Source organism: Malania oleifera, chromosome 6 (genome assembly GCF_029873635.1).
Source record: "Malania oleifera isolate guangnan ecotype guangnan chromosome 6, ASM2987363v1, whole genome shotgun sequence".
NCBI classification, from domain to species: domain Eukaryota; kingdom Viridiplantae; phylum Streptophyta; class Magnoliopsida; order Santalales; family Ximeniaceae; genus Malania; species Malania oleifera.
Genome location: NC_080422.1, coordinates 110,422,186 through 110,437,630, shown reverse-complemented (window position 1 = coordinate 110,437,630; position 15,445 = coordinate 110,422,186). Strand labels below are relative to the sequence as shown.

The window sequence follows — 15,445 nt, the reverse complement described above, 5'->3', positions numbered from 1 at the left end:
GCTTTTCTGTGATCATAAGATTGGGTTGTGGTATTATCTTGAAAATCTCAAGCCAGCTTTTGGATGATCATAACAAGTTATTGAGAAAAAGAAAAGGGAATTTATTTGGATAATGAGCATTAGGGGAGGCAGAATCCAAAATACAAAATTTCAACTAATCCATACATGCTTTTCAAGGGTGTCAAATTCTGGCACAAATCTTTCTTTAATCCATTGCCGGAGTACCTCTCCTTTCGTCACTTCCTGCTCTTCTCGAAAATCTTATTCAGCATATACGCAATTGCTTCCCTTAACGAGGCTTTCCTTTTCTCCCTGAAGTTTCCACAGCTCAGGTACTGCATATCCACTGCTAGGACCGTACTCATTCCTCTCCTTCAAAGCCGTCACGACAGTCAAATACACCTCTTCCCCCCCAACTCTTTAATTTATCGACTTGTCATCCTCTTCATTCAATGTTTCCTGCAGAGATATAATCAGCAGTCAGCACATGAAACCCCCTCATGCTGCAAGTGTCTTTTTCGCATGATCAAAGTCAAATAACACTGGGTTTGAAAGATCTGTCAGGAAATCTGTGTTGCAGTACATTAAAATAACACTGGGTTTGAAAGATCTGTCAGGAAATCTGTGTTGCAGTACATTCTGTGCTTGAAATCTCAATGTTGGACACCTTGTGTCTTTTTTATACTCTTTAAACCTTTTATTGAAGTAAATATGTCTCCTGCATTTTGATTCTACCTTCTGGGTTGTCCAAAAATTTGGAGAATCCACTGTTCTCAGGAGGTATCAAATGATACATGTATATTCCACTGGGTTCTCAAGTGATGATTTATATTATTTCCCAAGAAGAAGAAGATGATGATGCCAACCTGGATCCTTGATGTTCTCTTCTCACGCGGAGAAAAGAAAGGCAGACTACTCCGTTGCTTCAGCTGCAGGATATTTTTTCCTGCACGCCTCTTCGAATGGCTTTACACTCAATTCTCCTAATCTCTTGATTCCAATAGCAGGGTAACTACTCAAGTTATCTCTCCAACCCTATGCTTTAAACAAGAGCCATCCACAAGTTACTGTTAAGTGTCAAGTTCACTACCATATGTAAAATATCAAACACAAGCATCAAATATTTTCTTGAGAAAGATATCTTACATGAATTTTCTCTGCAACTTCAATTAGGTAAATGTGCAACTAAACAACATGAGGAAAAAGAGAAGAATCACACTGTAATCAGTTCGTGGTGAGCTTCTTGCTGTTCATCATTAATCATGTGCGTTTTAATAATAAGAGTTGCATTCAAAGATTTCAAAGCTTCCAACTCCTCGATCACGTATTCTTCTTTACTCCCTGATCAATCCCACCTCCCTTGCACTCCATCACTTTTAATTGCCTTTTAAATTCCTCATTTTCTAACTCAAGTTTCTTAGTTGCATCCAGTTCTTTTTCCCCAAGCCCTGTTTCTAAAGCCTGCCATTTCTAGGAGAAAGAGCAGAAAAAGACCATTTCACAATAACATAAGACCATCTCTCCATGTCAAAAAACTCATCATCTGACCCTGGAGAACAAACTAATAAATCAAATCAACATCATCATCATGACCATAAGAAAGGCATGCTGCACATACCTTCATTTGAGGCCTGGTGAAGTTTTTCATTACCCTGGACCATCTTATTCGGAGACATACTCATCTTATTGCACTCTGGCTGTCTTGTTGGTGACAAAATTAGTACTATAATGTTTGAAAGCCTGAGCTATAATGTATCAATAGAAGCAGAGTGCATGCATCAAGAGAAGTAGAATGCATAAAAAAAACACATTATTTACTTCTTTAGAAAATAAAGAAAGAAAGAAATAACACGGGAAGAAACAAATACCAAACAGTTTGGGTAGCCAAAAAGGACAGACGGATCATTGTTTGGGCAGCAGGAAAATTGGACTTTGGGAAGAATGAGAGCCGAGTGCATGTGAAGATTTCATATGAGAAAATAAAGGAGGCTATCATGAGAAAATTGACAAACAGAGATGAAATGAATTCTGTAAATGCACTCTTCATGAATAGAATTATGCATTTCCAAGTTTTGTGAAAGCCCATTCCTCCTTTCTGTCCATCTCTCTCGCTGACCCTTCACTTTCCCTTTTAGAGTCCGTTTGATATTTTGTTTGAGCATGAGTAAGTATATTTTCTCTCTTTGGCGGGTGCACCATGACTCCATTTGGCACCATTTTCCCCACAAAGCCTCTATCAGCCCCTTTATGTCCTAAGTGCCTCAACCATTAGAAGTTCACTCAAATGAAATTTTCCTTCTAAATATTATTTTTGGCGCGCACATGTGTGTACTTGAAAAATGATTTTTTTATGGCCTGAGCCATAATGTACTTCGGTCCTGTCCATAGAAAAAGGTTAGAAATGGAATAGCCTAGATAAAAAAAAGTTGATTCTGTTTCAACCAACATAGAATAGACATGAAATACTCCAATGTTTCACTTGATTGTCTCTTCATTTCACATTTTCATGATCTTTTCATTACTAATTTTTTTTTTTTTTTTTTTTTTTTTGTGATATGGGGTTTTCCCATTCCTTCAGGATGGTAAGGGAGATTAGGTGGATGTATATTATGAAAAAACCCTCAAACAATGTACAATGGAATATATAATTTTGTAAAGAATCAAACACAATCAACGCAGCAATTTAAATGGTGAATACAGAATAATTTCCCAACCATAGTAAGTGAATAAGGCAATAAAAAGAATGATGACATCAGGAATAATATGGTTCGGCAAAACCTACATCCACGGGAGCAAACGGTAAGAATTCACTATCTCCTTGTCCAAATTACATGAACAACACATGAATTCTCTCAATTCTCTCTTCAACCACACTTGACTTTTTATATGCAACATATTTATGTATATACAAGTCCGCTCGGAGGTTTTCCCCCGAAACCCAACCATATTAATGTCCTATTATTCAAAATTCAAAAATATGCACATGCTATTTCGAGCCAATTAGTCGACTAATTGAGCCTATTAGTCGACTAATTGGGCTAATTAATCGACTGTTTCAGATAGAATGTAATTGGTTTAAACTCTGGATTAATCAGTTGACTGATTTGGCCAATTAGTCGACTGATTGCTGCTACTCCATATATTTTCTTCATGTTTTCCCCTTAGAATGTGGGTCACATTCACAACAATCTCCATCTTGGTGAACATACATCCCTTAGGAGAAGTCAAAAACATGAATTTGCTGCTCTACCTTGAACTTTGGGATGTTAGGTTGGGACTGTCTCCCATTTAGCACATGGAGACAAACACCAAGTCCAAGCAACGCTGCTTGAACTTGTCGATGACAACTTCAACTTCTACCATTAACCCCGATATAGTTGTAAATGCAACACCCTAAGACTTTACCGTAAGCTTCCAATAAGACCTTCCCACAACTGTAAACACAAACGCTACTGCAAGCTTTCTATCACCAAAGCCCCCTACATAGTCTTCAACAAATCCTGCAACTAACGATCCACTCTATTGCCTATTGAAACACCCTACTGCATAATCATGGGGAACATTTGACATATCTTGGACATCACGGCCCGTCCTTGGGTACCGAACGGTAAACATTCCATATTAATTCTCCACATAACCCCCCTGAAACGACAAACTCCTTACGGTTCCGTCCACAAAGCCACCCTAAGATAACACCAATCTCCCTACAGATCTATCCATACGAATTTGCAAACCAAGACCCATCTTGGTCGTACCCAACACGTTCATGTCAAAAACTTTCAATAGAGTTCCTAATTGATAAGCCCAAGTTAAAGCATTCTCAGCTAATAACATGTCATTCACACAAAACAGATACATCAGTCCACTGCATCCTATCACCCTCTTCCCAACTGGAAGCCTCACCAACTCACACATCTGGTACGTATGCAATACTTTCATTTCCTCCACCATAGTACTCATCCACCTATTTTTCCCTTGGCCATGCATTACAACTTGAAAAATAGAAGAAACCTTGCTGCTGGTAGTAATGAATGCATAAAACTCCAGAATGCCAAATTTATACCTAAGTGGGGGTCTAATAGTGCACATGAGCCAACCGTAATTCTGCTGGTTTTCTAAGCTGAAACTCTCTGCAATATGAACTATGTCATCTCTCCCCTAAGTCTGTTGCTCCACATGTGCATCACATGCCCATTTATACCGTGCTACTGTTGATTCGAGATAGAACTCCTCACATTTCTGCCCTGAGTCCCTAACTCCACTTAAATAACATGATTGCTGCTGTCACAGTTTTCTGGCATTTGTTTTGTTAAACGTCGTAGATCGTGGAGTATATACACGTGCCCCGCAGCGGATATATAATGTAGAGTCAGAGGGGGGGGGGGTGAATGACTCTTTTCGCATATTAAAAATTTCTATCTACAAAACAGTAGTTTTTGGCAAGATGACGAGCAATTATATCACAATATAAAAAATATAAATCATGCACAAGACAAATAGTAAAATAAAGAGTAGGGAGAGAAAAGCTTAACATTGGGTTTTAACGTGGTTCGACACCAAGCCTACGTCCGCGCCTTAGCACCAAGCTAAGGACTCCACAATCCACTATAAACGCTCCTTCCCCAGCGAAGCAAGTCTTACAACTCGTGTACACAACCCTACTCTCAAGAACAAATCCCTACACACTCACAAAGAGCTTTCGGCTCACAAAGAACCCTCGCCAAAACGGTTCACAAAGAATGTTCCAATAAATGGTTCACAAGCAACCTTACAAGATGATGGAAATACAAAGAATGCTCCACAAATGAGCTGATATAAATTACAAATCAATCCTTACACACTCTCTCAAGGATAGTATCAAACAATATTGGAGAACAAGAGAGTTCGAGCATTTTTGAATGAATGAACTAAATGCAAAGTGCCTAGATTTTGTAATCAAAGAAATTTTTCACTAAATGCTTGTATAAATCACAAAAACCATACTAAACAAATCTATAGACTTTTATTTATAACCAAAAACCTCTTATACCCATTAACTTGCCGTTGAGAGCAATTCCCAAACAAAACTAGCTGTTTTCTAGCCATTGGTGTTTTGTCACCGTCCCAAATCGTCGACTATTTTTTTGGGCTCTCTGAAACCGTTGACAATTTCATGCATACGTTGACGATTACCCCAAAAAAAAAAAGTCATCAACACAAAAGTTGAGAGATTTTTTCTTAGCTTTCCATAGACACCAAGATTGTCCGATTTGGACTTTTTTAGCAAACGTTATGCCCCAAATACTAAAAGGTGTTCAAGAGTCAAGGCCACATTACGTTAAACGACGATTGCTCGATTTTTCCTTGTCAAGAAGCTTTTTAATGACTTAAAACATTCTTGGACAAAAGTATATGAAATATATTAAGTCTAATAAAGTTTAATAATTGTTCAAATGAGTTTCCTCTTAAATATAAGATATCTTGTTTGATAAAACACATTTGAAAGCTCGTTTTGATATCTTATATGTCAATGTCCTTTAATGAAAATATGCTTGACTTCTTGAAGCTTTTGGACATAAGACTCATTTAGATAAAATCGGGACTAAGTATGAAGATGTTCAAAATACCAATATATTGAAAACTTGTCCCTTTGAAAAACATATTTGAGTTTAGGATTCTTTTAACAAACTCTTGTATTTTATCTTTGAAAACTATGAATTGAGTTAGTGATTTTTAGTGAAATCTTATAAACTCAAGTCTCCTAATATGCATGCATTGGCTCAACTCTTACTTAGAAATCATGCAAGAAACACACTCGCAAGAGTTACAAAATGTTCCTAACTCGCACAACCCTTATTACATATAAATTAACAATTAATCTTCTGGTTGTGCTTGGGTCCTTCTGAGTACTTGTTCTTTTGATCTTCCTATTCACACGTAAACTCAGTCCGATCTTTGCCCTTAATCTAGTACTTCATGTACAAGTACCTGTACTAAACATGATTTGCAAAGATAGGAAAACACTAGAAACAATATATAGGTTAATATCATCAAAACACTAAAAACAATGATGGTGTTGCCACCAAGGCTAACATGTTTCTCTTCCTTTATCTGAGTATGTTATCCCAAGGTTTTATCACCAAAAATCTTGTTCTCGATCACCCCTTTGTTTGCCACAGGATCACCCAACTTGCACCTACCTTTCTTATACCTCAGAAAGATGTATTGTCCGGACACAACACCAAACCTAGATCCTCCATCACTAGAATTGTGTACCAGTGGACATCCACTCACAACCGAGTAGTTATCACAAAATCTGCTCACAATTCACCTGCAACTCTCCCATCTAGCAATACCTTTGGCGATTAGTTATATGAGAAACGCGTCATACTCACTGACTTCAGCAAGAAGTACCCTGCAAGCCCTGCAAATACCTTCTTGAACAAAATCAGCGTACTCAGTCCCAATGTCTGACCTGAGGATTTCTCTCCCGGTCTAGTACTCCAACTCAACCACAAGTTTAACCTGGTAAACACATCAACATCAGCCTTGTGCCATATGAGATAAACTCAGACCTTTCGTGATACACCCACGAAAAGCATATGTTTGCCCCATGATGCTATCCTCACCAGTTCCCAAACATTTGAATACATGTAGCCACCCATATGCTCTAACTGCATATGCCACTGAATATTTGACTCATATTCTACAGCTGTAGCTCTACCTACAACCATAACACCCTGTAGTGCATAGATATTTCCCGCTACTTTTTTTCCTTTCATCACCATCGAGTCGCCTTCGCACACTTTCATTTTCCCACTTTCAGACTTGTAACTATACCCGTTACAGTATAAAGTGCCTAATGAAATTACATTCTTCCTTAAACCCGGTACATGCCTTACATCATATATGGTTCTCACAACACCATCATATATTTTTATTTTTACATTTCCAATACACCATGTAGTTTGCATGAAATATCATTTCTCATCAAAACACAACTAGTATTAAATGAACTGTAGGTGTCAAACCATTTTCTATTTGTTGTCATTTGATAAGAGCATCTGGTATCTAAGATCCAAGAATCATTGTTAAGGAACTCCGAACCCGATGAAACACATAGCATATCCCCATCATTGCATTCTAAATCTTCTTCCACTACATTTTCAGATTTTGGCGTACCTTACTGATTTTTAGAATTTTTTTTCTTCCACTTTGGACATTTCGATTTTATGTACCCAATTTTAGTGCACTTAAAACATTTTATGTCCTTCATTTTCTTGGATAGCAACCGAGATCTGTTCTAGGACTTACATCTCCCATGTTCTTGGTTACTTTTCACAGCAAGTTTTTCACCATGGGAAACTTCATTGCTAACCATTTTTCTTTGATATAAAAACCGAGCAATGTGCTTGTCACCTCTTCCAAATTTAGGCTTTTCTTGCCCCATGTAAGAGTGGTAATCAAGTTTTCATAAGTTTGAGACGCATCTAAGGAATTTAATAACATCAATGCCTTGTTTTCCTCCTCGAACTTTACATCAACACGCACCAAATCACTCATAATTTGACTGAAAGTGTTAATATGCTGGTTCAAACCCGAACCCTCCACCATCTTAAGCCAATACAACCTTTGCTTAAAAAAGAGTTTGTTCGATAAGGACTTAGACATACATCAGCTTTCTAGTTTACACCAAATTGCTGTTGGAGTATCCTCATTCATGACGTGATACAACAAGTCATCAGCCAAACACAGTCAAATGGTTGATACCGCCTTATCTTCCAACTCATTCCAAGTTGCGTCATCCATACTTTCCGGTTGAACTCCATACAATGTCTTCACCATCCCTTGCTGCACCAAGAGATCCTTCACTCTTTTCTACCACAAACAAAAAAAATTTCCCGTTCCATCAAAATTTGACAACGTCAAATTTCGTAGACGAATTTCTAGAGGCCATTACAACGGTGCTTTGATATCAATTGTTATGAAAAAGCCCTCAAACAATGCATATCAGAATATATAATTATGTAAAGAATCAAACACAATCAACGCAACAATCTAAATGGTGAATACAAAATAATTCCATAGCCACAACAAGTAAATAAAGCAATAACAAGAATGATGAAACTAGGAATTATGTGGTTCGACAAAGCTTACATCCATGGGAGCAAACGACAAGAATTGACTATCTCCTTGTCCAAATTACATGAACAACACATGAATTCTCTCAATTCTCTCTTCAACCACACTTTGACTTTTTATATACAACATATTCTATGTAGATATAAGCTCCCTTAGAGTTTTCCCCCCAAAACCCATCCATATTAACGTCCAATTATTCAAAATTCAAAAATCTGCGCATGTTGCTTCGAGCCAATTAGTCGACTAATTGGGCCTATCAGTTGACTAATTAGGTCAATCAGTTGGCTGTTTCTGACAGAATGTAATTGTTTTGAACTCTAAATAATTAGTCGACTGATTTGGCCAATCGATCGACTAATTGCTGCCATTCCACAAATTTTCTTCATGTTTTTCCCTTAGAATGTGAGCCACATTCACAACAAAGTATTAGCTTGATTGATCTCTTGTATCCATTTTGTTTTCTTCTATATTTGTGTTTAGAATATTTTTTCTCATCCTTTGTAAAATTTCTTTTTTCCATTAAAAAAAATCTCAATACACCATTTGAATGATCATATCAAGTTCTTGAGGGAAAAAAAGGCATTTTTTTTTTTTGTTATAAATAATTTGAAGTAGGAGGTTGTAGAGTCCAAATAACAAAGTTTCAAATGATTAAGAAGTGTTCAGAACTTGTTTGAAACTTATAATATATTAAAAAAAGGAAAGAAAAATATTAAGAAATTCTTATTTTTATGTTTGATTATCAAAAAAAATGAGAAATAAAATAAAATATATATCAAATGTATAATTTTTTTTTTATATAACATGTCATTAATATTTTGTTTTTTTTTTTTTAATTTTTAGTCATATTAAAACGAACTTTCATTTTTTATAGTAATTAATAGAAAAGGAAAATATAAGCGAAAATAAATTTCTTCCTTATTTTTCTTTTCTTTTCTTTTTCCAAGCAAAATTCTTGATCGAGAGAGACCCTAAGAGAGGTTAAACTTTATACTAATAAAAAGTTGACTCCTATATATTTTACATGCAAACATGGACAATAATGAAACTTGTAGAAAAAGCTTTTTCTATGATAAAAGATATTGACCTCTCGTAATGTTGACCTTATAGGTCATACACGGTTTAGATAATGACAAATACTCTTGATATTTGATGACTTTCGAGTTTGTGTGCAAGTATATAATTAGCTGATCAACTAATGGCACATGAATACTCAAAGTCTAAAGACCCCGAAGACTTCTTTTATTGTAATTAATATTTGCTCTATTCGGGTTTGTAATAGTAAATATAGGAAAAGGTCTGTAATATTAATGCATATCATACATGTAGGATTATAAGCTCAAGATTGTAGATTGGCCTTAGAGATCACCGGTCGATCGACGTTAGGTTTTTTGGCGTACTTAAAAAGGCCTTAGAAAGACTCTAAGTCCCAGCACTTGCACATAAGAAAGTCCCTAGCATCACTTAAAATATCAGGGGAATTAATTGAAGCAAAATTGGACTTAAAATGAAAATCATTATGAGAGGTCGGGTGACTGAACCCTAGGTGTTCAAAACACCTTGGGCATTCGAACCGCTAAGAAGTCAGCAGGTTGACCAGGTTTCGGGCGACTGAACTTGTAATGAACGTATCGCCCTCGGGCGACCGAACCCAAGTCAAAGTGCTTTTCACTAACTTGGGCACCTGAACCTTTGCGTTTAAAAGGGCCTCGAGCGTCCGAACTTGCTAGTTCAGTTAACCGAACTTATATCCGGGCACCCGAACAGCAGACATAATATTTCTGACTTTTGTTTAGCCTACCAAACCTAACTTCAGGAACCCAAATCTTTAAAAACTGATTTTCTGACTGAGTCTATTCAGGCACCCGAATAAATTTGCACGGGCTGATCATTGCCAGCACGCAGAAAAAAAAATTTATAATAATTTATAATTAAAAATAAATAATTAACAAAATAATTTTATAAAAATTAAAAATTAAAAGCACATTATATATGAGAGCATCAACCCCTAATCGATCATGGGAGGACTTATTATTTATTTATTAAACTACAGAAATTTATTTAAATTTTTTTAAGAACTTTGTACATATTATATAACAATTTGCAATAAAGAATAAATAACTTGCATCCAATCCATGCAAATACTGTCATTTGAACACATTCATCCTTCTTGGGTATCAAGCATTTCTACCATAGTCTCCTACTTTTAAACACTAAAGCACTAATTTTGAAAGATGTGATCTTTAACATGCAGTATACACAAAGGCTTACAATAAAGGTATGTTCCTTTCTTATGGTAATTACTAATTAATTAATATTAATGATGTTACTTTGTTGTTCATTAATTTATTTTTTTGGGCAAGAACAAGATGATGATTGGTGTGGATGTCCATCTATAATCTAATTTTAATCTTTTACCATGGAAAAATGGATATTGGTATTATATTACTGTGATTAATTATGAATTATAAGTTCACAGTGATTGATGTTGCGTTCATAAACTATAAAGATGTGGAAGCATGGAAGCAAGTGACATCAAGTTTTAATGTAACCCAATGTTATTTTACTCCTTACTTTGATCATCCAAAGACAGCATGAGTAATTTGATTATGTATTTGCAGGAAGTTTTCAATGAAGAAAATCGATATCGACAAGTTGATAGAATTTAAGAATTTCGAGAAGAGGTGTGTTTTGGCTGTTAATCGTTGCTTTTGAAGGTAGACGTCATGCATACTTATGTAGAGTTAAGACTGCTTATGCACATAATTAACACCCTTGAATTAGTAGAGAGCAGCATAACAACACAAAACACAAAAGTACAAAATTTCTTTCCCTATGAAATTCTTTTCCACTTTTTCTTCAACATTGGCCTAAACAAAAGCTAGCTTGGAGGCATTCCTCTGAAATTAAGGTACTTTTAATCATGTAAGAATTATGATTTTTCTTCTTAGCTTTCTTATCACTAACCCCAAAATTGGTTCAAGAACACGAGAGGCAAAGAACCAGTCTGCCTCCTGGATAGTGCAGCAAACATCCTTCTTTTGCATAACCAGACTAGAATTTTTCAGCAGAATCCAAGTAACAGTATTTCAAATAATTCAGAGATAGGTAAAATATTGTACTAGCAAGAAGTTAGAAATAGCCTTTCCTTCATTTCTCAACTGCACATATCTTTGTTTCACCCATTGCTCCTCTCCTTTTGTCACCTCCTGCGCTTCTTGGGAATCTTATCGACTATATAACATATAACTTCCTTTAAGGTTGCTTTCCTTTTTTCCTTGAAGTTCCACAGCTCAGGCACTACATATCTACCACTAGGATTGTACTCATTTATCTCCTTCAAAGCTGTCACCACAGCCGAATACACCTCTTCCCCATAATCTTTCCTTAACTCTGTCAACTTCTCATCTTCTTCATTTAATATTTCCTGCAGAGACACAATCAGCAATCAGCACATGAAAATCACTCATGGTGTCTTTGTTTGATCAAGTCAGGAGTAAATTAGCATTAGGTTTGAAAGATCTGTCAGGAAGTCTGCTTTTTGAAGTGTCCACGTTGGAAACCTTATACGTCCTTTTTATAAGTCTAGTAAGCATGTCTTCTACATTTTGATTCAAAAGCTATAGAGAATCTTCTACTGTTTTCCGTAGAAAAAAATGGGTATCAAATGAAACATTTAACAAATATAACATCGCTTAATTCCATATGCATATTCCAACTGTGTTTTCAAGTGATAAGTGCTACGAACTCCCGCCACAAAAAGAAAAAAAAGAAGAATAAAATGGTGTGATCAATCTGAAAAAACAGAAGAATGCATTACCATTGTGAATATAAGCATCCTAGATGCAAAATAAAGGAAGATAGATTACATACTTTGCTGTCTCCTTCAATTTCAATGACTTTGAATGGATGCCAACAGGGATCCTTGATGTTCTCTTCCCACATGGAGCAAAGCAAGGCAGACTTCTCCGATGCTTCGGCTGCAGGATACTTTTTTTTGCATGCCACTTGAAATGGCTTCGCACTTACTTCTCCCATTCTCTTGATCCCAATAGCCGCGTTAGCACTCAATTGTCCTATTAAACCCTGAGGTGCGAACATGAGCCTCTCACAATAAGTTACTGTTAAGTTCAGTCACGCATCCAAAGCATCACATAACACAAGCATAATATATTTTCTTAAGAAAGATGTTAAACCTAAACTTTTACTTGCAACTTTCTTGGATACGAAAGGAAACACATGAAAAACAAGGTGAAGAATAATTATACTGCAATCGTTTCTCGACGAGCTGCTTGTAGTTCATCATTGCTCTCGCGCTCTTTCACCATAAGAGTTTGATTCATCGCTTCCAAACCTTCCAACTCCTCAACCTTGTCATTCAATTCTTCTTCTAATTCTTGTGTATTCTTCTGTAATTTCTTATCATTTTCACCTCCCATACACTCCATAACATTCAAATGCCCTCTCAATCTTTCAATTTCTAACTCCAGTTTCTGTTTGGCATCCAGTTCTTTTTCTAATTTGAGTATTGTTTCTAAGGCTTCTTTTTTCTCGCTCTGCATATGTGTAATCAACTCCATCATAAACTTAAATTGAGGAGTGAAACTAACCAGAAATATTTTGCAATGACTGGTCCAAACTTGGCATACCTGTTGCTTTTCAAGCAGCCTCAAGACATTATCTCTGGCTTTCATCTGCTCCTTTGATGCCAAGTAGAGTGATTTGTTTTTCTTAAAGTTTCAGAAGGGCAAAAACAACATTAGCAGTTAGCATCTTTGTAATTCATAAATGTAACTTCGACTACTGAGCATTTAACTACAACAATAACCGCAAGGATATTATAGTTCAAATTTGTTTTTACACTGACCCGGTTGAGCAGTTATCAGCATTAATTAGGAATATCTAAATTATAAATCAAATTTCAAAATGAAGAGCATCACCTTTTTCTTCTCCTCCTCAATATTCCTTCTTTCAGATATAGTTGAGGCTTCTCGCTCGTTCAGTTCCTTTGACCATCTGTCAAGTTCATTTCTCTTACATTCCAACTCATATTTCATTCTTTCACTCTCCTCTAAAACTTTGCGAGCATGATCCTTTGCAGCATGCTGCATCCTGTCCATTTCTAGTAAAGAGACCAGAAAAACACACGAAGCTAAGGTGTAGTATGTGTTCTTATAAACAAATGAATTTGCACAGGTATATGATGCATCATCTTCTGTGTACAACCAGACGTATTTACCCCACGTGTGACTACTTGTGCGTGCTTCTGAGGACTTAAGGTTCACTGTGCGTGACTCAAGAAAATTGTTTCACAACTAACATTATAATGGCCATCGGAAAGGGACATACCTTCGCTGTAAGCCTGGTGAAGTTTTTTGTTATCCTCAATCATCTTGCCCAGAGACGTAGTCTTCTGACTGTACTTGTACTGCACTTCATCCAGATTTTCATTTGCAATATCAAGTTCGTTTTCTAGATTCATCACCACTGTATTTCTTGCCTTTGTTGCTTCTTGCATGATATCCACAACTGTTTTCAATTCTGATTTCTCACGGAGATAAACCCCAATTGGCCCTTCTGAATTATAATCACCTTCCCTTGCACACCATCCATAAATCTTTGAGCCAGGATGCCTTCTCCATGCATCCCAGTCCTTCTTACCATGAAGAGAAACCTCAAAAGATTTTTCAAACTCTATGGCATTGTTGAATCCAATCCAATCGTCATTGAAGTCAAATATAGCATATCCTCTAAAATCCTTTTCATGCCATATAAAATGCACATTTCTAGGCTCATGTTCAGAGAACTTCCTTAGCCAATGTTCACATTCGCTGACTTCATTGAAATGCCTTGGCTTGCTTATATTAGCAACAATCCCTTTCCAAGGCCAAACAAAGAGTTCATTCTGCTTGGGGTGTTCGGTCACTTTGCCAATGCTTTTCATTTCATCCTGGGACTGCAATGCACCTGATTCATGGGCAATGTCCTTTTCCAAATATTTTGCGAGTGCAAGGTGGTTCACTTTTTCTTTTATGCTTCTGTTTGACGAACCGGTGCCTACTCCAGAGGCATGCTGAAGAAGCTCAGTAAAACGGTATTCCTGTTTCCTCTTCCCTAAACAGAAAGGGCATCTAAAGGTAGCTGTTGGATTCTTGACCCTGTATTTTCCATTTTTAAGTTGTTCATATGATCTTTCTAAGTAATTTTCCATCTCCGATTCGCTTATATCGGACTCTTCTCCTGAGCTGCTGCCCATTGGATTCAATAAAGATAATAGAACTGGAAACCTGAGAGAAAAGCAAAATAGAAGTTGTGAAACAATTAGACGTGGATTTTTCATGATCAAACATCAATTCACATATCACTCAGGGTAATCATTAAAAGTTCTATTTTTTGAAGAGTATAATATTTAAGAAGGAACAAAGAAAACACATTATAGGGATGGAGCCTGCCACCATAAAGCAGTCTCATGCTCTCCCTTAAGTTAACTTGGTCTTTCCCCCAGGGAAAGGCTTCAATATATATCGCCAAGAGGAAAAATGGTCGTTTATGTAATCTTGCAAGATAGCCAGATTTAAACAAATCTCGCAGACAGAGTTACGAGATTTAAATAAATCTCACAGGACGGTCTGCGAGATTTGCCTGCGACTGTGAGCGCTCTTTTTTCCCTGTTCTGCTCTGTTTTTTTTTTGTGTTCTGCTCTGTTTTCAAAGTAAAAAGGGCGTAAATGGATCGGCTGTCGACGACGACTCTTCTACCAGATGCGTTTCAAGGGACCAGAGATGACATTGCGATGCAAATGGGATTGATTTGGGGTCAGGTCAAAGCCCCGTTGATCGTCCTTCTCATGAGAATCGCAGTTGTCCTGTGCCTGATCATGTCTCTGATGCTCTTCGTCGAGAGGGTTTACATGGGTATTGTCATCATTCTGGTCAAGTTCTTCGGCAGAAAACCAGAAAAACGTTACAAATGGGAGCCCATAAAAGACGACGCAGAATGATGGGCTCCCATTTGTACATGGGTATCCCATGGTCCTTGTCCAAATCCCAATGTCACAATGTACATCGAAAGAGAGGTTCTTTACCTCAATTTCATCTCTCTCTCTCTCTCTCTCTCTCTCTCTCTCTCTCTCTCTCTCTCTCTCTCTCTCTCTCTGTTGTGAATATTAGTTCTGATTTTTCTTCGCTTTCAGGTTTATCAGCTCTCCATAGGAGCTGCATGCGGCCTTTCATGGCCGTCTGATCGTATCATAATCCAAATTCTCGACGATTCTACGGACTCAACTGTGAAGGTACCTGCCCCATGCATACCCAGATCAAACAAA

General features: G+C 36.9%; 1 protein-coding gene across 1 annotated transcript; it reads right to left on the bottom strand.

The window, feature by feature from the left end:
• Nucleotides 1-7,734: 7,734 nt before the first annotated feature.
• Nucleotides 7,735-15,151, bottom strand: LOC131158767 (factor of DNA methylation 1-like). Its single transcript, XM_058113620.1, has 9 exons — nucleotides 14,880-15,151; nucleotides 13,471-14,408; nucleotides 13,062-13,243; nucleotides 12,771-12,851; nucleotides 12,390-12,677; nucleotides 11,995-12,207; nucleotides 11,328-11,548; nucleotides 11,109-11,175; nucleotides 7,735-7,857 (listed from the first exon to the last, which is right to left on the bottom strand). The coding sequence occupies exons 1-9, from the start codon at nucleotides 15,149-15,151 to the stop codon at nucleotides 7,735-7,737; spliced, it is 2,385 nt and encodes a 794-aa protein (XP_057969603.1).
• Between the last annotated feature and the right edge of the window lie 294 nt (nucleotides 15,152-15,445).

Coding starts and splice junctions, on each gene's coding strand:
- LOC131158767 (XM_058113620.1), bottom strand. CDS start 15,151: ATGGGATACCCATGTACAAATGGGAGCCCATCATTCTGCGTCGTCTTT. Junction 12,678..12,770: donor GGCTGCTTGAAAAGCAACAG/GTATGCCAAGTT, acceptor ACACATATGCAG/AGCGAGAAAAAAGAAGCCTT. Junction 12,208..12,389: donor CTCGTCGAGAAACGATTGCA/GTATAATTATTC, acceptor TTCGCACCTCAG/GGTTTAATAGGACAATTGAG.